At 39.7% G+C, this 25,688-nt stretch overlaps 1 protein-coding gene across 1 annotated transcript in view; it reads left to right on the top strand.

Annotated features, from left to right (window-relative positions):
* LOC131684896 (unconventional myosin-IXb-like) overlaps positions 1-25,688 on the top strand; it is a 240,142-nt gene that overhangs the window by 65,524 nt on the left and 148,930 nt on the right. The window contains exon 2 of the mRNA XM_058968140.1: positions 4,485-5,722. Coding sequence (XP_058824123.1) covers positions 5,675-5,722 — 48 coding nt within the window. The 5' untranslated portion in view covers positions 4,485-5,674. The remainder of the gene's footprint in view (positions 1-4,484; positions 5,723-25,688) is intronic.

The following is a 25,688-nucleotide window of genomic DNA, read 5'->3' as shown; positions in this document are numbered from 1 at the left end:
TTCGTAGGATGCTAATATGAATGAGTTTGTCGTATCCACGACGTCATCTAAGTCGTCTAGTTGACTAATTGTTGGAAAATATCCATGAAATTTAGTCGCTAAGTTTTCCAAAAAGAGGTCCCAGTTTGTAGACTTAGGATTACGATATGTCACCACATTGAAGGTGACATCAAAATGCTCGAAAAATATATATTTATGATCGGATAGAGACGGTTCAGTTTCATTTGGAACCTGCCAATTTCCCAGTTCATGCAAAATTCTATCAGAGCAAAGTGTTATGTCTAACACCTCCTCCCTCCCAGACCTCGCAAAAGTTGGTCGGTTTCCCACATTCAGAATATGGAGATTTGTACTACTTATGTACTCCATCAGTTCAGAGCCTCTCAGATTGATGTCTGAGCTGCCCCAAATGATGTGATGAGCATTCGCATCACTGCCGATAATGAGCGGAAGCCCATTTCTGCTACAATATGATACAACGCTTTTGAAATCATCAGAAGGAGATGATTCGTTATGCGGTAGGTATGCTGAACAGTATATATATTTCTTGTCTACGTTTCCGACAGTCAATGTAACTGTGACAACACAGATATCGCGAGTTGTGAGCTCCGATATGAGACACGCGTCAATAGCCTTATTTGCAAGAATGCAAGCACGAGGCATTTCACGTGGGTTAGTCATGCCTGTCTTGTTGTAAGCAATGAAGGCAGTGTTAAGTAACTTTCCAAAATAGAAGTTTCTTTTATGGAAATACGGTTCTTGAACCAATGCTATGGAAGCTTTACCTTCCTGCATGAGTCGAGATAAATTCATAGTTGCTGTACGTTTATGTTGGAGATTGACTTGTGCTATTCTAACCATTGTTGATTAGAGAACTGTACATTTCATCTCCAACACAAATTGCACAACAACTAGAGGACACCAAGCGAGTTGGGATGTTAACGCATTTAGCGAGCCATATCAGGTTTAAATGGGACATGATCATTTGATTCCCACGATTTGCGAAGAAAATAATGGTCCACTGTGTCAGAGATTCGCATAACACAGCAAGGGCAAAACCCAAAATGCTCCGTGCGCGACTGGCATATTTTAGACCCTCCAATCATTAAGTCCTCGGCACGGAACTACACCTTGACTTAGGGTCTCCTACTTTCAGTCGCCTCCTACGACATGGCAGCAGGACTCCAGTGGCTCAATTCTAGGCCGGATACCACACGGCCTCTGGGCAGGTTCATCTGTACACATCGAAATTTGATAATCGAGACTTAACAAAACTTCACCGAACTACCATCAGCCGAGAGTCTCTGCAAACCCCCAGCCAACAAAAATTCGGCAAAATTAAGTGGATCATCGGTGAAAAAAATCGGAGTGTAGAGTGAACGTTCCGCTGCGTAATGCAGCGTACTGGGGAGTTCGCCCGACTCTTCCCAGGCTCCGTTCGCCATTGAGAATGTTTTAAACCCCCTCAACAATTTTACCCATAGCACGGGTCGCATGACACTATGGAATTGGGGTTCCCTGTATGGTAGATTTTTACCACTGAAACAGGTAGTCCGTAGTGTCATTCTTAGCCGGTTGAAACAACCACTACCGACACTACATGGCTTATCTAGGCTGTTCGGTGAAAGAAGCTGACATTGAAGAACAGCTTCCATATTTAGATGGGTGAACAGCCGCAGAAGGAAGGAAGGAAGGAAGGATAACGGAGGGAGAGGGATTTGGGCTAAGCGCTTATTTAAAGGCGGCACTGGCTCGCCTTGTCAGGGCTGCTTTAGGGCATGTGGAATTTAGGCCTAGGACGTATAGGGCCCACTACCTCGTCCTACCACACCCGCAGTCAGCCCCCGCTGCTGGTTCGGGTCGCGAATCACAACTAGTTGCTATCGCGATTAAGCATTATCCACCACCTATGACCCGCCCGGTTGCTTGCAGCTCAGCTTCCCACGTAGCGTTCCTCCACCACCACGGGGCCCGGGAAAAAACCCCGGTAGTTAAGTAAACGTAGCACCTTTAAACTTGCAAACGCAGTCTGAAACATTTACCCACCACTCGCGCGATCATGAAACGGTCACGTCCGGAAGTCCCACCTCGGTCCTAGCAGTCTGGACTAATGTCTTCAGTTGAATCAATCAAAAAAGTGACACTTATATTCTTTAAACAACACGTTCCATGGTGACATGACCTGGAACTCTAGTGATATGGGGAAACGGACTCTGTTCTGCCATCTGTACCATACACTAAAAATTAAGCAGTTCGCGATCAAACAAGAATACGCACTACATCATTATAAAATCGAAATTATACACGCAAAGTCACATACACGTGACCAACACATTAATATACAAATGCTTGAGCCCTTCGCGACCATCCACGGTACCTACACCCGCGATCTCGTAAACATGGTAACATCCCGGTGATAGAGTGAATGTCTCAGCTCCTATAAATTTTTAAACGCGGTCTCAAGCGTGAACCTAAAAACTCCCGCGGTCGCACGATCATGAATCGGTCACCTCCGGATGTTTCTATCCTTGATATCAGCAGAGTAGGTCCGTGCCTTCAGTTGGACCAATTAAAAAAAGAAAGCTCTCATATCCACTGGACACCACGTTACATGGCGACATGACCGAGGACTCTAGTGATATGAGGTAACTTACTCCCTGTCAGAATGTGAATTGTACACCGAAAATTATCAGAATGAAGGTCCGCGTGACCATCCAAGAACGCACGCGTACATAGGAATGGCCACACAGTTACAAAATCCAGTTTTGTACACGCGAAGTCACATGAACGCGAGTACACGTGACAGACAAGTTTACATACGAACGCTTAAGCCCTTCGCGATTAACAACGCACACCTACGTTCGCGATCGCGCAAACTTAATAACACCCCGGTAATAAGGAGAACGTTTTAGCACTTACGAAGTTTCAAACGCGGCCTCAAACGCGAACCTACAAACGTCCGTTTTCGCGCGCTCATGAATCGGTCACGTTCGGAAACCATTACTCTCTGTCCTAATAACTTAGGTCCATACATTCAGTAGCACCAATCGAAAAATAAAGCTTATATCCACTAGACAACACGTTTCATGGCGACATCACCGGTAACTCTAGTGATATGAAAGATCTCACTCTCTTTTAGCATCATAGTCGCACACCAAAAATAAAGTATTAGATTCACGCTCCGCGCGATTTTCCAAGAACACACGAATATGCGAAAGGCACACGGTTATAAAATAGAATTTATACGCACAAAGTTACATACACGTTTACACACGCGACATACAAACGCACACGCGATCGAACACGTTAACGTACAAATGCTCGAGCTCTTCGCGATGATACACGCGATCGCAAGTCCCTACGCCCGCACATACCTGAGCCGCACAATGAATATCACATTTAGAATCACGGCCCGTTACAACTGGCCTAAAGCAGTGTTTTAGTGGGCGACATTGCCTGTCTCATCTGCAAATTGTAGTATGTTATTCTGACGGGGAACCCTTCCGATAACCTAGCTCTACAGCTCCTGTAGGACAACTCTCGCAAAAAAAAGTTCTTATAATGATGCAACATAATCTCAAATCACGGTTTATGTGCAATTTGCGAGCAAAGCATCCATGGATGAGTCGAATTTGCTATTTAACCTTAACCTTTTCATGCCCAACTTTTTTCTAGTGCAAGTAGGGTTTCAAAACTATTTTTCCTTGAAAACGGTGGGCTCAAGAAATACGAAAAACCTTTTTTCAAAAGAATAGGTGCTTCCCTCGCAGTGCTAGAAGCTGCTCCATTTTTACCTTCCAATGCTCAGTGCGTTCCTCCTATAATATTTACAACAGTCCAATTGCGTGAAAAACGTAGCCAAAGATATTCTAAATTGATAAGTTTTATCAGTTTTCAATAATATTGCAACATAACGAAGATATATGAAAAATTCATTTTCCGTCGTCAACGTAAACTGTCTCTGGCAGCACTGCTTCATCGAAATCCAATCAGACTAATTGCAATAACTTCAGTTCTAGAGCTGATCCTTGTAACTGTTAATACTCAAATGAAAGGCAAGAGTCACGTTTATTAGCGTTACTTATTTTTGCACGAAAATCTTGCCTCAATCAAAAGTTATAGCTGTTTAAAAACGTTATTGTCCACAAACAACATGGGCATGAATGGGTTAAGGTGTCCGGTTTGGCGCCGTTCCCCTATGAAAATAGAAGTATGGCACAAAACTTCGTCTGTAAGGAGATATCTTCAGCGTCGCTCATCTTTTAAACCAGGTTTACCGATGCATTAAACATAGTTTAAAAGTTAAGCGTTGATGAAGCAATCTAAGACCAAACATATTAAATATTTTGATGGATATAAACGAAACAACTCCAACACCCAACATTTCGAGCATCCCCAACTGTGCGCCCTCAATCACACCCAAGGCAGCACCAATTTTATCTCTTGTTTTTATTTCATGTGTGTTCTTCTCCGTCTCGTTTCAGGAATAGCAAGCAGCAGTCGTCTCGGCTCGGGGTGTTCCACCGATCATTGTCATTGTCCGCGTAGGCGCGTCCACTTCATCCAGTGTATGTGTGAGGGGTTTGTTGTTCTGAGCAGTTCTGATTCCCGCTCGACACGGCGGCAGATATCCGTATTAAGTTTTGTGTGCAGTCTGCAGTGCGCGCCTCTGTATCCAGGTTCCAACCATTGGCATCATCGGCAGCGGCCACGGCTCTTCTATCCGGCATTCATTCGGCGCTAGTAATGATGATGTGAAAGAATTCACAACAGCAGTAGCTCAGCCAGCAGTGTGCGGAGTATTAGTGCTGATTATCACTACTATATATCTGCGTGGTTTTGTTTCACCTTTTTCTTCTATCCATATATATTTGGGATAGTTGTGCCAGTGCTGACCAAGGGATAAAATAGAATATGAGACGGGAGTTAGAATTAACCCAGTAGTTGATCCGCAGATAAGAAGTTATTGTCGGAATAGCAATGTGTGAATGTGCCGGGAAAAGAGATAAATAAATACATGTATCATACCGTCTGGGTTGGGTTTGATCAAGAAGAACAGCGCGTGAAGAGAAGTGTACAATCGGAATCTAACGCAACAGCATAAATGTCTGACGAAAGAAGGTGAAACCAGCGGGTGTGGAATTTGTAAATATGCTGAAAAGTGGAAAGAGCAATAACAGAAGCTGAAAGGATATCTCGAGTCCCGTGGTGTTGTGACCATTCAGTGCTTCGTCAGGGGAAACAGGGGGACTGCTTCCAGTAATCTCGATTTTAATCGCGGGAAATATGCGAAAAATGCCAATTTAACCCAAATAGTTAATGGTTGTCGTGTACCGGTGTGAATGCGTCCATATAATAAATCTGTTTGGTAAAGTTTAACCGAGTGTGAGAAGCAAAACGAAAAAAACATTCCAAATGCTAAATCGCTGCGAAGCGGGATGCCGACGCGGTTGGGGTCTTGGTAGCCCGAAGGAGATCTGATGCTGCACGTGGCCCAGAAGGTCGAACCAGTACCCAGAATGATTGGAACTGTTTCGGTCAATCGGCTAGTAACGACTGAAACTGACACATCACTGACAACCGCGTCTGGTCCGCCAGAAGGTAGCGATAGCGTATTGGAGCAACTGCCACTGCTCGGTTGCCGACAACAGAAACAACAGCAACAACATCAACAATGCAGTCCCAGGACGCGATAGGCGATTGCTCTCGTTACATCTTGCAGGTGAGTTTTGCAGATTAGATTTATTTTATTAACTTGTCAACTTATGGCCCTGCTATGGAATTTGCATAGCTGCGGGTTGATTTATTATGCCCGGTTGGTTTTCTTTGGTGTGCAACAATTGGCACATCGATTATTGTCGTGGGTTAAACTTATGGGAATGTTGCACCTGCGAATTTGTACTACTTTGTCACTAGCAATCAATTCAAAACACATGGACATATGTAGTAAATCTGGACAGAATGACTTTGCATTGTCATCTGTTTCTCACTTTCAAATGCGCGGTACCGCCATACATGCGAAACGGCAACTCGAACACTAGCAATAAAGGTCCTAATTGAAAAGTATCCAATCTTATCATCCCGTACTCGACGACGCATCACGCGATCTTGACCTTTATCACACATCAGAGCATCACATGCATAGTTCGTTCATCGTGTGAATGTACATGTACTCGAAGGTATTCCCGCAACAACAGTCGCCGTAGCACGTGAATCGGTCGCCGAGCGAAGTGGCGGCATCACAAGGGCTTGGCCATCGTGCAATCTTGTATTGATTGTTGCGGTTTGTTATCGTCGCATTATCGTGAAGAGGATTTTTGCCGTATGTATACTGCCGCGATACACATAAAAGTCCCATTTGCAATGGAATCCCTGTCTAGGTGGGACTGTCATGTATATCACGGCAGTGAAGTCAATATCTGTATATCCTCTACTCATATCGGTTATGTAAACAATGAAGGTGGCAGTTGACCTACGGCAGCAATAAGTAGCCTGCTAATGACTCTGTGAGTGTGGGAAGGGCTTGGCGAACTTGAGTCGGAAGGATCAACACGGTAACGTCATGCTCGTTGACGTGCTTGCATTTCAATTGCATATATTTGCGCGATGTTTGTAACACAACAAACCACCTTAAATCATTACCTCTTTGTTATCGTCGCTTTGTATTTACAACACTAAAAATCCTTTCTTGGGTTGTGGCAGGAGCTTATGACGACTACGTCTTACCTGAAATTATTCAAAAATTGCTTATAGAACACGACTACGGTGACTTTGAGAATGCGGCAATTCTGTCGAGTAAACAACAGTAGTCGCAAAAAACAAGCAGTGGAAGTATATGCATAGAGGACCGATAATTTTTCAGTCCCAGGAGCCGTTTTGTTTTACATGATTCTGTTAGATTTTGTTGCATCTACGGTGCTTTGCAATGCAACCATCCAGGCCAATGAAGATTATGGAATGAAAGATTGATGGTTGGAGATATGTTAACGAATTACTAATTTCTTTTATTCAATTAGTTTAGTGGTAACGAAATTTATAATTTAATTAAGCTTAAGAGTGTTGCTTATAGTCGTTTTAATTACTAGGTGTATTACCCATGGCATTTTTAACAAGACATATCAGTGATAACTGAAACTGACTAGAACACAATGAATGTGGGTTTTGTAAGAGAGAGAGAAAGAGAGACATTTTCAAGAGAAAATAATCTCAACAATGAAGTAATAGCAACCATATTCGGGACAGGGAAGACAAGATGGACAATAACAAAAAAAAAAAGAAAACACAAACCCAAACGGAAGATGAACGCTTCAGACTGAATCAGGTTTAAATTCAATCTCGTGCTTTGGTACGGGTCAGTAACACACCGAGTTGGATGGGTGATGTTCATTTTGTAGTGCCTGAGCTACATCGATAGTATTCGGTGCAATAAAAAAGAAGACAACGAGTACTGGGAACGGAAGATTAATAAGAGCAATCTAAATTTGACCATTGAAGGTTATTGAGATTCAACCGAGAAAGCCTCGAATTACTGCCATCTTTGAAACCGAAAAAAGCACCCGTTAACCCTTTGTCTCCATGAAAATCATTCAACTTATTCGGGACAATGTGAGAGTACTAGTGATTCATTGTCTTTTGGAGATATTGCCGACAGTATGGAAAAAATGCTTTTTTTCGTTTTCAAGGATAGGTTTTTTAGTTGAACCTTAAGAAGATAAAGAAATATAAAGGGGTGACATTTGGTAGTCTACCTCGGATTAGAATGGATACTTTTAGCTGAATCCTGAAATCACAATACCCAATGCGTACCCAGTAGAGTGGCTCGCGGTTGTATGGGAAAACTTCAAAATGATTTAAACTAGCGGGCACAGCATTTTTTGAGTTCCTTTGGGGTCCCAAATGTCTGTGCAAAGTTTGGGAGCGATCGGTTGTTTCCCAGGTTTGCGCATTGCGTTCAAAGTTTGTATGGGATTTTATATGGGGAAATCAATTATTTTGCATTTACGTTAATAAAGATCGCTATTTCGCTGAATATGAAAAACCAGCTTTTTAAAACTATAGTTCGAACCTTCGTTAACAACTTTGTCGAAGACCGTAACTAGCTACGAGTTTTCAAAAAATAGTTATAACGATTTTAAGACTTATGGTTCAATCCAAATGTATAAATTCATTATTTCTTCCAACACTGTCAGTACACCACGACACCGGTACTTTAAACTTAAATAAATGAGAATATATTCATCGCAGAGACTTGGTACCTTTGAATGAAATGTTCAGAATGAATTGCTGAATAACATACACAATGAAAATGAAAAGAAGAGGGGGGGGGCTATGTACTCCCCAGTCCCTTTTTTAGATTGTTTTGTATAAGACAAAGAATCATTACGTCCTTGTAAATGTCAACGACTGAACTTTCTTAATATTTAGATAGACCCAAATATGAATCACACTACAATCTTTGTTGTGTGAAATAACATTTACAATAGTTAGGATTTACACCTACAAATTTATGTGTTGTTTTTGCTTGAAGCAAAAACTAACTCAGGTCTGGAAGTCGTGTTGGGTTCTAACCTGAAGTATATTTCTGGTTCGCCAACATCACCTCTGTTTTACGTGAACCTAACTCAATTTCATAAAAAAAAATGCTTGTTTGAAGTAACTATCCTGGTCTCGTTCCTAGATTCTCAAACGAAAACGGCAAAAGGAAAAAATCCCGAGACTTCAACGAATCTAAGCATATGCATTTTTTTTAAATTCTGACTCTGAACGGCTAAGAAATAGGATTTTAAAATATGTAAAACTTATAAACCGTTGTACAATTTTATATGAAATAACAGAAGAGCTCTTAAATATTAGCACTTGAGTGTTTGAATACGTAAGATTAATTTTTAATTCGGCGGTATAAACCTGCGTTGAAGATGTGCTCCTTATCATATACTAAACTATCTAAAACAGGGAACTGGGGAGTACACAAACAACACCTCCTCTTCTTTTTATTTTCTGACTACGTGTATGTTATTCAGCAATTCATTCTGAACATTTCACTCAAAGGTACCATGTCTCTGCGATGAATATATTCTCATTTATTTAAGTTTAAAGTATCGGTTTCGTGGTGTACTGACAGTGTTGGAAGAAATAATGAATTTATACATTTGGATTGAACCATAAATCTTAAAATCGTTATAACTATTTTTTGAAGACTCGTAGCTAGCTACTGTCTTCGACAAAGTTGTTAACCAAGGTTCAAACTATAGTTTTGGTTTTTCATATTCAGTGAAATAGCGATCTTTATTAACGTAAATGCAAAATAATTGATTTCCCCATATAAAATCCCATACAAACTTTGAACGCAATGCGCAAACCTGCGAAGCAACCGATCGCAAACTTTGCACAGGCATTTGGGACCACAAAAGGAACTCAAAAAGTGCTGTGCTGAAAAACGTCATATTCGAGCCACTCTAGTACCCAGACAACATGCTTGATGCCGTGGTAGCCATCGCCACATGCCCAATAAGTCACAGAACCTCATGATGTGGTTAGGTGGAGTCGATTAAACGAAGGTTACGCGAAATTAATCTGATTGTTCCACCCTCTATATCGGCTGAATGTAATTGCTGTTATTCTGTTATTAAATCAGCCATACCGTATCTCAGAAGATGTCCGAATGTGAGGCTCGACGTGATAATAACGCCTCCTATTTTCACATCACGAGCGGAAAAGTAGACACACCAAAAATGTAGACACGGTACAATGGTCTCGTTTGTATTTGGCATCCGATTAATCATACTCTGTTGCGTTTCGGCTTCGCCTCATCAGAAACCAACACTAACTTATTGTCGGAATAGATTAGCGCCGGCTTGACGCAAATCCCTTAAAACTAAAACACACTTTGTGTTTCAATCGAACGACTGATCAAACGTGATGTCCCGTTCGAGCAGAAGTTCTGTTTACGCCGATGAGACACAGTGAAGCCGAAACTTGTCTGGGCTTAGCAGGCGTATGCGAAAGCACTATGCTATATTTCACCCTAAGGAGGAAAATTTGGTAAAAACCAAAATTTCTCACTAGGGTGAAAATTTGTTGGTAAAAACCAGTCTTTGTACAGGAGGGCACAAATCCTTATTTCATACTCTGTTGCGTTTCGGCTTCGCCTCATCAGAAACCGACACTAACTTATTGTCGGAATAGATTAGCGCCGGCTTTCCTCCTTAAGGTGAAATATAGCATAATCCGATTAATGCCAAAGCTAGTCAATTTTGAACATATTTATTTCTAAGTTTCAATTAATGGTTTTTGTCACAATAGAAAAACGTTTTGCTTGTTGTCTGTTTATAGAGGATATTCTGCCTCACTTTCCTGTTTCCGTTGATCTCAAACGACAAGTGAACCGCAAAGAGAATAACCCTTAAATTACATTCGTATGTTTAGATACCTCCCGGTAAGATCAGATCGCACAACCGCAACGTATGAATTTAAAATTGAGCGAATCAATATGCTGTAGTCTTTTTAAAACTACCCTTATTTACCTTCAATGTTTCAGAAGATTTTGCTCTAGCTTTAACATTTGATCGATTTTTTTGGACATCCAGATTGCTCGATCTTGACTGCCTTTCCTCAATCTCGTGGTAAGCTCAGGAATCATTAGCATCCGACTCAAATGGCACGTTCCCCATGTTGATCGGAGATTTGTGCCCTGCCAAGAATCGTTTTTTCATCATTTTTCTGATGGGAAGGATTGGGAAAGTGGTAAGGCTAGGTGCTACAATAGCAGGAATAAAACTTCCAACCCCCGGAAGGATTTAGAATTTTTATTTAAGCAGTGAGCGGATATATCAAGACCCCCGAGGGTATATTGAGATAACAGAACGATAACACCTCCGAAGAGATATTGTCATTCAAATACGGCTAAAATTATAGCTCTTTACCACACTGGGTTAGAAACAATACCATATCCTTCAATTTCAGCTCTCTGTACATGGGTTCATCTATGTATGGAGAACCAAAAATCCGGATACGAGATTGCATTACTACAGGGCAGTTGCATATCAAATGATTAGATAGTAGCCATTTGATAATTGAGTTTTCAATGTCCAGTCAGTGCCCTGACTGGAATACTGCAGTTGGGCTTGGAAAAATGCAACAAATTCCTTGACATTTTCGGACTCACGTCCGGCAGAAAAATCTTTGTTTAAACGCAAGTTTGCAAACTACGCCAATGGTTGGCATGTTCGAATGCAGCCCAAGAGCGAATCTTGTGCTTTATTCAACTTATCGACAACGGTAGAACTAGTTCTGGACCAACGAAGTCAATCGCAGCACCAGCTCTAGCCAATTCGTCCGCCCATTCATTTCCAGTAATACTGGAACGACCAGGTACCCATAGAAAGTAGATAGCATTTGAAAGGCGAAGTTCTTCGATTTGAGTTCGACATGTGATTACTAATTTCGATCTCGAATCTGCCGAACTAAGTGCTTTCAGGGCAGCCTGATTGTCAGAGCAAAAATGGATTCTTTTACCGCAAATTCCTTCTTGAAATGCTGATCGTACGCCACAAAGAATCGCGAAGATTTCTGCTTGTAATACGGTACAGTATCTACCAAACGAATGAGATTGGTTTAATCTCATTTCATGACAATAGACACCAGCACCGGCTCGGCCCTCCAACAAAGAACCGTCAACATAACAAACTACGTATTCTTTAAGTTGTCGCTCCATCCAGCGAGATAGCCATTCCTCGCGAAGCGGAATTCTCACATTGAAAGTTTTAAAAGGAAAACTACATGTGAGTGTAAGGTCACTGGGAGCAAGTGTATACTCATCCCAAGTAACCATTTGGGGCCACAGTCTTGTGCGGCTAGTTGCACGACCTAGTGGGTTACTGTTCTAGAGCCCAGTAACCTTAGGACGGTATGCACAAGAAAGTGCTTCTTGTTTCAAAAACACATATAGCGGTTTTTGTTCAAGAGGTAGGTAGAGCAGCAGTAGGTATTGTCGAGAACGAGCCAGTCATCGCCATCAAGACTATCCTCTGCAGATGGTTTAACTTTGATTGGATTGCCATAACTTCTCCCTTCTGCCACCCGTAAGCCAGTATTGGTATTGGTCTAATAAGATTTGCCGAAAGCGCGTCTACATTTGCAGGCTTTCTTAATCCTGATATCGATGTGAGCTGTCCAATTAAGTTTTGAGTCAAGAATTACCCCAAAGTGCTTAACTTGATCTGCTATAATGATTTCAGAGTCAAAAAACTGCAATGGACGAGCTCCAGTTGTAATCCTTCGTTGCGTGAAAAGCACCATTGATATTTTATTTGGATTAACTGATAGTCCAGCATGAAGACACCATTACTCAACAACACATAAGGATTGTTGCATCAAATCAAAAAGTGTGTTGATGCAACTACCGTTGATCATTATATGACAATCATCGGCGAAACCATACGTCGAAAACCCAAGCTCATTAAGTTTCCCCAACAAGCCATCGGCGACAAGGTTCCATAGAAGTGGTGACAGCACACCACCTTGAGGACATCCGCAGACACTCAGTTTCCTTATCTCTATTTGTCTTAACGATGAGCACATATGTTGGTTGCTAAGCATTGCGTGTATCCAGTTCGTGATATGTGAAGGTACTCCATGACCTCGTGCTGCTTCCAAAATGGATTCGAAAGACACGTTATCAAAAGCACTTTCAATTTCGAGAAAAACTCCTAAACTTGATTTCTTTTGTGAAAAAGCTTTTTCAATGTTGTAGACAACATTGTGTAACAGGATGGTAGTAGACTTCCCGCGCTGATATGCATGTTGCATTGCATGCAGCGGGCGCTCGGCTCGCCCAAGCTCACATCCCGAATATAGTGGTCGATTAAACGTTCCACTGATTTGAGAAGGAAGGAGGTCAGACTGGTTGGTCTAAAGCTCTTTGCCATCTCATAAACAACGCGGCCACCTCTGGGAATGAATTTGACAGTTATTTCCTGCCACGCTAATGGAATGTATCCTGTTGCAAGACTACAAGTAAGAACCTTTTTCAAAACATGCTTGAAATGTTCATATCCTTTTTGTAGTAGAACTGGAATGATTCCATCCTTTCCCGGAGACTTATACGGAGCCAAACTTTCAATCGTCCATTTGATCAATTCGATTGTCACAATTCGACGAGCAAATGCCCAAGAATCAGAACTACCTGAAAAGAACTCAGGGGCAATCGTCAGTGATAACACCGTACATCCTGGAAAGTGTGTGTCAAAAAGACAGTTAAGTACTACATCTTTGTCAGACGAGTATTCACCATTAGCAGTTCTAATCGAACTGACATGAAAGTCTTTCGATTTCGAAAGTAACTTATTTTATCTACTAGTCTCGTTGAGCCTTGAGACATTTGTGCAGAGCATTTTCCAACCATTTCACTCAGAGAATCGATGGGCACTTCTGTATGTTTTGCGAGTCAATGCCTCTGACCTGTCCCTGCTTCTAAGATTCCAAGCTCTTCGACATAACTTTTTGAGTCGAACAAGTTCGGCATTCCATCAAGGTGTTCCTCTAAAAGCACGCATAGCTCGAAGTGGACAAGCCTGTTGGTATGCTGCTACTATAAGTGCATTTGTTTTATTCCCGATCTCATCCAAATCATTGGGAGATTCAATCGTCGGAAGATACCCGTGAAACCTAATCGCCAAGCCCTCTTCGTAGAGGTTCCCGTTCATAGATTTGTGATTTCGATATATGACGATATCTAGCGAGACGTTAAAGTGATCAAAGACGATGTATTTATGATCAGATAACGACGGTTCGAGCTCAATTGGTACGAACCAGTTTGCTAACTCGTGTGATATACCGTCAGAGTAAAGAGTTACATCTAATACCTCTTCTCTGCCAGCTCGCGCAAATGTTGGGCGTTTTCTTGCATTAAGTATGTGCAGATTTGTACTACTTAAGTATTCCATTAATTCGGTGCATCTCAAATTGATATCTGAGTTGCCCCAAATTATAAAACCCATTTCTGTGACAGTATGATACAACCCTTTAGAAATCATTAGAAGGTGATTATGCGGCAAATATGTCGATCAATAGACGTATTTCTTGTTTACGTTGTCAACAGCCATATTTACCGCGACAAATATCGCGAGTTGTGAGGTCGGATATAAGACATGCGTCAATAGCACTATTCGCAAGTATACATGCACGAGGCATTTCACGTGGATTTGTCGTGCCATTTTCGTTGAAAGCTACGAAGACGGGATTATGTAGCTTTCCAACATAAAAATTACCTTTATGAAAATACAATTCTTGAACCAAAGCTATGGAAGATTTTCCTACCTGTACAATGCGGGATAGATTCATAGTTGCTGTACATTTATGCTGAAAATTAGTGCTACTGCTACTTTAACCATACTCGATCACAACACTACATTTCATCATCAGCACTTGTTGTGCAGCAACTAGAAGATACCAAACACGTTGGCTTATAATCGTCTATAGCAAACTATTGCCTATAGTAGGGGGACATGACCATCATTTGAATCCCACGATTTGCGGAAGAAACAAACGCCTACTGTGTCAGAGATTTGCGTAACCCAACAAGTGTAAGACCCACGACACTCCGTTCGCGACTGGCTTTCTAATCATGCCAGCTATTCAGTCCTTGGCACGGAGAAACACCGCCTTGACTTGAGGACTCCGGTTTTCAGTCGCCTCTTACGACATTGGAGCCAGTGGATCAATTCTTGGTTGAGATTCTTCAACCCGCTGGATGCCACATGGCCTCTAGAGAAAAACAATAGACTGTTATCAACATCCTAGTGGACCACAGTCGTGGGCTTCGAAAGAAATTTATCCAATCTGAGAGATGTGAGTTATGTGTGCAAATGCTTTTCCATCACGACATTGAACATGTTGTTTGGTTGTACAGATCCCAATTAGTAGATTTTCTCCAAGTCCGAGGATGGCCATTCCATGTTCCTGTTCGAAACCTCCTGGCTTACCGTGATCTGCACTTATCTATCATTTTTTAAACACAGTGTCTGTCAAAATTTAACTATATCTTCTCGTGCTCTTGTCATGGTTAGATCATAATGAAATACAAAAATCCAAGAAACAAGTGAAAATTAAAAATGTTGATAATACATAACTAATGTGTTCAAATGGGTGGGATGAATAGAGGTGCTAAGATGAATTAGGGCCCCTACTATATAAAAGAGAAGAAGCTTCGGCGTAAAAAAACATTCGCATATATCGTATCAAATAAAAAAAAAAAACAAAAAAAACACACATTGAAAAAAATGTTTTTTCCAATCATTCCGCTCAGAGGAATCTGATTTAAATGTCTCCAAGCTCATTTACATAACTTTTTAAGTATAGAAGAACGCATAATTCGAGGCGAAAAAGCCTGTTGATGTACTGTTACTATGGGTGAGTTTGTTTTACCTGCGTTCGTTACATTTGGGATTACGATATGTGACGATATCTAGCGAAACGTTCAAATGGTGAAAATTAATGTATCTATGATCCGATTACGACTGTTTCAGCTCGTTCGGTACTCTTCAACTCTTGTGTAATACTGTCGGAGCAGAGAGTTATAGCTAACACCTCTTCCCTATCAAATCGTGCGAGTGCTGGGCGATTCCCTAAGAGCTTTTTAAAATCATATCTAAGCTGTCCCAATTCATGTTCCGCGATATGATACAACACTTTTGAAATCATCAAAACGTTTGTCAAATATGCAGAACTGTAAACCTATTTGCCTGTCTATAGTCATATTTTCTGTGACAGCACAAATACCGTTAGTTGTGAGATCGGATATGACATACGTTGATAGCACTATTCGCGAGTATGCATGCATAAACCATTTCATTCATATAAGTTCGTTCCAACATAGAAGTTCTTTTATGAAAATACAGTTCTACCACGGTTTAAACCGTACAAGGTTGTTGCGTCTTATATTTGACTTATCTCATAAGCTTCCTACCTGGTTGATACGTTGTTCTCAACTCTTATCAAAAGACGACCTGATAACTGAGCTTGTAGAAAGGTTGTACCTTACGACCGAGTAAACAAACGTCCGTTACACAACTTCACCCGCTGCGATCGAGCATTTCGTACGATGTTTTACTAACAAGAACACAATTTGTAGTCTTTATCTTATCATGTAGCTTCGATCGATAAGAGTTTTTTCTACATGTAAGAGCAAATTCCTTATCTATGTCCAGCAATAGGTGTAACATAACAGAACCCTGACAAGCTAGGTCGTAGCTGGTAGGTAGGTATAACAACCTTTGGAAATAAACAGCAAAAAAAAATTTGCGCTGCGTTGAAAAATTTAACGAATGATTACTTTGCGTGTACAACCTTGGATATAAATTGATTTATTTATTTTTTTCCTTTTTTTATTTCAACTATGTTATTCACATTTTCTTTTTTACATTTTAACGACATTCAATTAGCTAGAGAATACTGGGTAGAAAAAATTATGAAAATTAGAGCCATATTGCTCAAGTGAGAGCAAGGATGTGAAGTAAACAGATCGGAAAACTAGAAGTGGCTGGGTCATTAAAACAGGCTTAATATCGTTCGGGCTTAATTTTTGTCTTCTGCTAATTAGGGTCGAGATTAGGCAGCATAACTACGAATCACCCGAGTTCACTAGCATGTGTCCTGGTATAGACAGACATGTCCATCTTTACCGTGACAACCGACTATTTATATATTCTGGAATTTATGTTTGGTGCTTATAACGGAGATTTAAAACCTTCACCTCTTTCGAAATAGAAAAATCTAATTTTATAACCGGGGGTTAGGAATCTAGTTCAGGTCAATTAAATACCTAGTGAATATCTTCCCAAGCACACTTTTATCTTGACACCCTGTCATACGGCAATAATTCTTATCTAAATGGATCTAAATGAATTATAATAAATGTCGGAAAATAATAATAAAAATGCGGGAAATCTTTTGGACAAGATTAAAAAAAAATTTGTGCATAAGGTCACAATACCTAACATAAGTTTAGTTTTTTAGTGTTTCGAATTCTCCTCATCAGTAATTAACACCAGCTTAATGCTAGTTAGATAAGTCCAAACCAGCACCAAATTGGTGCCAGTTAGACACTAAATTCCAAAAAGTCGCCCCACATGCATGAACGCCTAAACGACTGGCTGGTAATCGAGTGATGTCTTAGCTAACTAGCATTAAGTTGGTGTTAGTTACTGATGAGGAGAATCCGAAACACTAAAAAATCAAACTTATACAAAAGATATGAATTGGCTAGTTTCTACATGGAAAGATTTATCAAAGATAGACAAGTACTATTTAAAGTCTATAAATTTCAACATAATATAAATTTGAACGTCAATTTGTAACATTTAGTTACTTATCATATGACGCCTACCTTTTCTAATCGAATAAAAGTTCGTAAATAGACGCACAGGGACGACTCATCGAGTTGTTTGTCGGATGGTTTATGACACTTAAGGCCTCTTTGCAAGATGCTTTAAAGTGAGTACGATGGAAAAACCGTCCTTCATACCTACGAAAAAAATGTCAACACTCTACGAAAGATAAGCGGTCTTATCAAAATACTGATGATTGTGATTTTTTACTCTTCTGATTCATCATACGGAATGTGAGTCAATAAAAATTGAAAACAATCTATACTTCAGTCACTGATTGTTACTTGCTGACTAGGTAATTCGTATTTTAGATCCCAGAGTGGGCAGACTAAGTTTGAGGTGCAGGCATAGCGAAGTTTGTAAATCTATTGTCTTCTACACAGCTCACCTGGGTTCAATTCCCAACCCTGCACAAAGGGTAAGATATTTTTCTAATCGGAACAAATAGACTCTTAGGTTAAAACCTCTATGATCGAAACAAAGAAATAAGTTACAAAAATTTTTACCGGAAATACTTCCACAAAAAATTATCATAGGCCTTACGCCACTTTGTACTTGATCAATACACTCATATCCCGTATAGAGCTGTGACAAATTACCAATCCCAATCTGTTGTTCACCGACTAATGACGGAATTATTTGTTCCATTATTATCCGGCTATGAATCAGATGAACTTTAACGTATGGCAAAATAACTGCGCGATTGTTAAATGAAACTAGTCAACTCTCGGTTGCCCATCCTGAAGCCAGCCAGGGGCTTAGCTAGGCCGCCGGCATCAGTCGGTTTAGATGCGCGCACTACAAAAAAACCAACCCCCCTCCCAGGAGCAGCATGTGTCGTGTCATGGCAATTAAAATGATTCGCTATAACGGAACCGGCACGCTTCAAAAGCTGCAATCCTCTACGTGTTATTGAAAAGATCCGCATAAAACCTGGCCCTATTTACAGTGTTGTGCCATTTGCAGCCCCGCGAGCAATCAAAGCCGACGAAGCTCTCTGCCACCAGTGTCTCTTCTCCAATGGGCTCTCACAAAGTCTTCTGTCTAACTGATAACACCCAACAACACTCTTTTTCTTCATTTCTGTCTCTCTCTTTCTCTCCAGTACTGGAGATAACAAATCAATGGTGAAAATTATAGGGGATATCGACTCCCGGACGATGGAATTCGCGATCAGTTGTTCAAGTTGCGCGGCCCATCAGGTGCGTGCGTGTGTACGGGTGGTTCGTTACGATTTTTCTTGAGGGCTGCCTTCGCGCTGTCGCGAGACGTGTGTGCGTTCGTTATTATTAACCTAAGCAGGTAGATATAGCTGGGAGGTGCGACGGCGGCAGCGGAGGTTGTTGTGGCATCGTCGGCAACAACCGTAATTGTCTTGTTGGCGTGTGTGTTTGTTTGAAAAAATAGATTAGATTTGATATACGTCCGATGACCGTTTCAATTGATAAGTTAGGAGTGAGTAGGCGAAGCAGGTTTCACTCAAGTGTTTAGAAATCTAAATCTGACTGGTAGTGAATCGTAATAAGTGGTGTGAAATTTCTAAAGTTCTAACTAACTTTGCCAAACAGAGAGATGTTTACTAAAATTATAGTTGATCCGATCGGTGGTGTACAACCCTGTAGATTCTCTGTTTGTTTTCTTACATCGAAATGGCACAAAAGAGCACCCTCACCGTTGATCTCGTGGAAGATCATCAACATCGCTGATTGAATGATCTGGCTGGTGTTTGTTTAGCTAATTATCTCGTGTATTTTGGGTAAACAATTTTATTCGCGAATTGACTGATGCGATAGTTGTTGAAAGAGTTACATTGTTTTAGTGAAATGTCAAATACCCGAAATCGTAGCGCTTGGTTAACCGACAAGACATATGGAATAATAACATACCGGAATCAGTCACGGAGAAGATTTCACTTATATGAAAATATTTGTAATGTATTTTATCGGGTTATGAGGAATTAAGACAATTGATTCCGTTATCGTGCCGAAAGCGAACGTGCAGGTCATTGATATCTGGATTTACTTATCTTGAGTTCCGGATCCGAGAACTTCATATTGCAGATATCCAATCCGTGGATACCGACATTTTGGGTATCTACATACTGATCACTAGCTTATCGGTACACTAAATATATCATATTTCATGGTGCGAGATCCATAATGAATCCGCGAACCAGTATTTTCAAAACGATCACTGATTCTGGTATTTAGGTTATACGCTGCTTGTTTGCGAATCGGAAATAATTCTGGATCGTATGGTCAGAGTTCATTATCCCTTCACCTCGGCGATGTTTATAAACAGCAACCATTATTACGATGTTTCTGATTGAAACAGCATGCCAGAAGAAACAACCGTACAAATGATTGGATACTATTTCTTTATATAGCGCTTTTATAGACATGTTTCATTGGGGTGTCTAGAACAGCACTTCAGTAGTAGTAGAGATTTGTGTTTCGTTTTCGTCAACATTGACAAAACATTGACTGACTCTAATCCAAAATTGAAAACACTACTTTTGTTCACAATTAAACATATGGCTAACAAAACAATGAGTTGCAGCACGAAATTGTTTTCCTAAAGAACACAAAACCTAACTGTACTAAATCGAGTGATTTGCATTTCGACATCGTCTCATCAGAATCTGGCACTGACTTAGCGGTGGTGTGGTGGCGGTCAGCTATCTTTGTCCTCGTGCCTTATTATCTATTTTTTATATGATGAATCATCAACCACGCTATCTTTGAAAAGGAACCACCTTAATTATGTGATGAACTTTTTTCAGATTTTATTTTATTGAAAATAAGTAATAGTTTTCATTTTATCATAATTTGTTGTATGTAATTTTGAATGTTCGTTGAGAGAATGGCATTCTACGGCAACACGTAACCGCCGGTTGATGCAAATCGAGCTGACATATCTTTGAAACTGAGCAAACTTATTTCTTTGTTTGTTTAGTGTTTTTTGGCCAACTAGGGAACAAATTCATAAGGTATTTAATGTATGTGGGAAATACGCATGGTCTTCTCTGAGTGGAATATAGAGTGACGAATCTCGTAAGAGGATTGAGATTTTTTTCATACGTTTATTTGACACGGCATTTGCGAAAGTTTTTTACGCCGAAGATTATTTTTTTGACGTAGGACTACGTCTTTGTTTTCGATATAGGGGTACACGCTGCAAATTCCACAAAAATGGAATGTAACGAAAAGTGGTCCAATTTTAAACGCATATAATTCAGCCATCTCACGATAAATTTTCAAATTTTTTTGCACATATCACCCCGAAATACTTCGAAGAATAGATTCCAATAGATAAATCTAAAGATTTTTGATATCATGGCATTGAAAATTTAAATAATGTGCAACATAGTCAAAATATCGCGCATTTACACACAGAATATAGCGCTTCCCAAGTCCAGCACGACAGATTTGTGTACCTAGCGCGCTACGTTTCTATGAATGACGTCATCATCGACTATTTAAAGAACGGATTTGGCCGGACAAGCTCAGTTGCCTGTTGAACGCAAGGCGGAGCAGATCACTGCGCTGTGTGTTTTCACAGCCAGTGTAGCTGAGTTAGAAGTTCGTTACACTGGCTGTGGAGGTACGCTGTCCAACACGCGACTGAGCTTGTCCGTTCAAATACTATGCTTTATTTGTGTTGTGCTCGTTTCCAGCACACTTTTAATTATAATTTTTCGCACACAAAATCGATTGTACATGCGAGCTCCATTTGCAAACACGGTTAACATAGTGTCGTGGTATTAGTTGTCTCTTTCGCTCTACCCATCAGCGTTGATTCATTTTGCTTTGTGCGCTTGGGTTCAATGTTTGAGGCGAATGTGTAGGTAGGTAGATCTAATTTGTTACTAAATTGCACAACGAAAGTTTACGTTCGATCAATTAATTGATTAATTTCCCCTTCATGTGATTCATTTCCACTCAGCATATAGTATTTTGATTCTACTAATAGGTGCATACTACAAAGCCTATTTATGAATGAATACACTGCCACTTGAAAAACCGGTGCAAAAATGCATCTTAGTCCATATATAAAATTGTTTTCGATTCTTGTATATTTATAGTTTCGATATATGGGTCATTCCGAAGTGATCAAGGCACGTGTAATCGACCTTCATGGATTTGAACCAAATTTGCATGAATTGTTCATCTAGGGCCAATATATAAAAACCCAAATTTTTGTGTCAATTGAATCACCCCTCGGATCATGGGAGCACCCCCCGTTTTGGCAAATTGCCAAAACCCTTGAATTTCTTTTAATCATATTTCCGGTTCTATTTACTCCAGAATCAAAATACAAGATGGCTTTTGAAGAAAATTTTTCAAGGAATCTAGAAAAAATATTATTTTTTGCCGGCAGTGCTGCCAACTATGCGATTTTTTCAGTGAAATATTTAAAGTTAATTTTTCTCTCAATACATATATTTTAATTTTGAAAATTTTAATGCCATCGCGTTCCTCAGACATTTTACATTAAGAACACTTATCATCTCAATATAATATGAGCGCATCCTGAGATACACCGATTTGAATAGAAAAAACCGCCATTTCCCATATAAAATCGCAAGCGCGCGACACTAAAAAACCAACTTGCGTATTCTGAGTTCAAACATAATTTTTCGTAGACGAGAAATGATGATAAACTACGTTTTTGGTTTGCTTCTAGAAGATCAGGGTCGATTTTTATGACCGTTTGAAGATTTGCTCAATTTTGGCCAATAAAAATGGATTTTTATATGAGAAAATTGGGGTTTTTCCTTTCAAAACGGTGTATCTCAGGATGCGCTCATATTATATTGGGATGATAGTTGTTTTTTTATGTAAAAATGCCTGAGGAACGCGATGGCATTAAAATTTTCAAAATTAAATTATATGTATTGAGAGAAAAATTACCTTTAAATATTTAACTAAAAAAATCGCATAGTTGGCAGCACTGCCGGCAAAAAACAATATTTTTTCTGGACTCCTTGAACAATTTTCTTCAAAAGCCAACTCGCGGTTTGATTCTAGAGTAAATAAAACCGGAGATATGATCAAAATAAAATCAAAGGTTTTGGCAATTTGCCAAAACGGGGGGTACTCCCATGACCCGAGGGGTGGTTCAATTGACACAAAAATTTGGGTTTTTATATATTGGCCCTATATGAACAATAATTCATGCAAATTTGGTTCAAATCCGTGAAGGTCGATTTCAAGTTTCCATCTTTTTTTGATCACTTCGCATGGAATGACCCATATCATTAAGACCACTGCATTCGCTACATTTGTATGCGTACTTTAGGAAAGTTACAATGATGGCAAATTATTACTGGAAAGCTTGGTCTATAAATGAAATGTAATTATATTGTCTACAAATTGATTTTTCTTCACTGGTCCGTGTTTTTTACCACACACTATCGAAAAGTTTTTACAAGCTAATCTTATGCTATAAAGATTTAGTTCCAGATATTAGTTCGGCCACAGTTTTCTGTCTTCTTTCTTCAGATTTTCTCAAATATGTTTAATCGGATTCGATCACCTACTACAAATGAAATGACCTGATAACCAAGAAGGTTTGGTTCAATATGTAATATTCGATGTTGATTGGTTGTGCTTAAACCATACGTAAGAAATATATTTGATTTATTATTACTATAAATGTACTAAGAAAATAAATATTTTACATTAAGTAGTACAGTCCTACGTCTACAGTTCGTGCAACCCGATAGGGCTGCCCCTTGTAGTTTTTACATTTCATGTTACAAAAATCCTTAAGACTAATTTTAACTATACTAGTAATTTGTCTAAAACTAAAATTGTAATCACTTTAGTGTTTGCTTTTTTTTCTAGAGATTCTTGTATTTCATAATGATATTGTATTTTCGAGTGTATTTATTTACTTTTTACTGCTACATGTTGTCTGAACTTAAAACAAAATTGAATATTCTAGGACACTGTAATTGGTGAATGATTAGCTTTGGATGAGAGTATGAGGAGATGAATCTAATTAAATTTTGACAGACACTGTTTTTAGAAAATGATAAATAAGTTCCATGTCTAGAGGATCGCAGTGAGCAAGGATGTTTCCAATAGGGACATGGATTGGTCTTCCTCGGACTTGTAAAGAATCTACTAATTGTGATCTGGCTTTACGATATTCAGTGCGTGCACAAAACAACATGCTCAATGTCGTGGTAACCCTCTCCACAAGCACAATGATTTAGGGATAATTGCGTGTAGCCATAGTCCCAGATTTTCATTGTCCCAATATGTTTGCCAATTAGGAAGCGTCCTCCAACGAGAAGCGCTATAAAACTCATTGAAAGCGATGCGTCTTTCATAGATTTCACCATCTAGTGTACCAATCTTGGCTAAATTATCAGCTTTCTCATTGCCCGCAATAGGGCAATAGGCGTTAACCAACAAGAGTAAAAATTGATAACATTTACTTGTTAGGTTACTTAGAAATTCTCATATCTTCCCCAAAAAGAATGGATCGAGATCATCAACCATCTTTGAGCGTAGAGCTCAGGATTGAGAATTGACAATTCGCGAAAAGGATCGAAAATCAGTATCAATTTTCGGCATATTCATTGGTATGTTTTTAGTCTATGAAATCATGTTTAATAGAATAATTACTCTCGTTATATTGATTACTTTCATATACTCAGTAACACATCATTCTGAGTAGCACATGGTATCTATCAATTTTAGGTCTTAGTCTACTTTCTCACGAGGAACATTACTGCCCATAATTCCAAGTCAGTCCCATATTCAATGGTTTTCCCTATCTACATGGGACTGACTTCCGATTATAGGCAGATTAGGGCAGCTCAGATATCAATTTGAGAGTCACCGAATTAATGGAATACTTAAGTAGTACAAATCTGCACATTCTTAATGCAGGAAACCGCCCAACATTTGCACGAGCTGGCAGAGAATAAGTGTTAGATGTAACTCTCTGCTCTGACGGTATTATGCACGAGTTGGCAAACTGGCTCGTACCAAACAAGCTCGAACCGTTGTTATCTGATCATAAGTACATCGTCTTTGATCATTTAAACGTCTCACAAGATATCGTCACATATCGTAATCCCAAATTTACGAACTGGGACCTTTACAAGGCCGGCTTTGCGACTCGGTTTCATGGGTATCTTCCGACGATTGAATCTACAAGTGACTTGGATGAGGTCATGGATAAAACTAACTCACTCATAGTAGCAGCATACAAAGAGACTTCAAGTTATGAGTGCTGCTAGAGGGACACCTTGGTGGAATACCGAACTTGTTCGACTCAAAAAACTAAATTAACAAAACTTAACCTTACCATCCGAAGGTTCGGTGGAATATAAATGGTTTTGGAAAATTCGTTTAGCTTATCTAAAAGCGTGTTTTCGTGAAGAGCAATACCTGAGAGCGGATCGTTCATGAATCCCTGACACTTGATAAAAGTTTTATTCACTCTAATGAACGAATTCTCACTATTATCGGTCATTTCAGTTAATATTTGAATTGACTTCTACTACAAAACGGATATGAACACTTGAAGCATATTTTGAGAACGTTTCTTACTTGTAGTCTTGCAACAGGATACATTCCATTAGCGTGGCGGGAAATAACTGTAAAATTCATTCACAAGGGTGGCCGCGTCACTTATGAGAAAACAAAGAGCTTTATACCGATCAGTATGACCTTCTTCATTCTCATATCAAAAGAACGTTCAATCGACCACTACACTCGGGATGTTAGCTTAAGCGCGCACCCGCTGCATACAATGCAACATGCATATAGCGGGGCAAGTCTACTATCACCCTGTTACACAATGTTGCTACAACATTGAAAAAGCCTTTTCACAAAAGCAATCAAATTTAGGAGGTTTTCTCGATATTGAAGGTGCTTTTGATAACGTGTCGTTCGAATCCTTTTTTGGAAGCAGCACGAGGTCATGGAGTACCTTCATATATCACGAACTGGATATACGCAATGCTTAGCAACCGACATTTGTACCCATCGTTAAGACAAGTACAGATAAGAAAGGTGGTGTGCTGTCACCACTTCTATGAAACCTTGCGGCCGATTTTTCGTGATTTTTTTAAAGCGTTTTATGCAAATTTTATTTGATAAAGCGAAAGACAGTTCGTTGGTAGTGCTATCAAAGTTCGAAAAAACAAACTGAATTAAAAAAAAATTTCAAGCTTGGCGGAATTTTGGCCTATCCCCCAAAATGTGTTTTTATCAGAGGTGTCTGGTGAACGCTCTCCAAGCCGAACCGCTCAACTAAAATCAAAAAAGTAAAAAGATTATT

This window comes from Topomyia yanbarensis, chromosome 2, assembly GCF_030247195.1.
Source record: "Topomyia yanbarensis strain Yona2022 chromosome 2, ASM3024719v1, whole genome shotgun sequence".
Lineage (NCBI taxonomy): Eukaryota > Metazoa > Arthropoda > Insecta > Diptera > Culicidae > Topomyia > Topomyia yanbarensis.
Note: the sequence above shows the minus strand (reverse complement) of the source record. Positions and strands in the feature narration are given on the sequence as shown.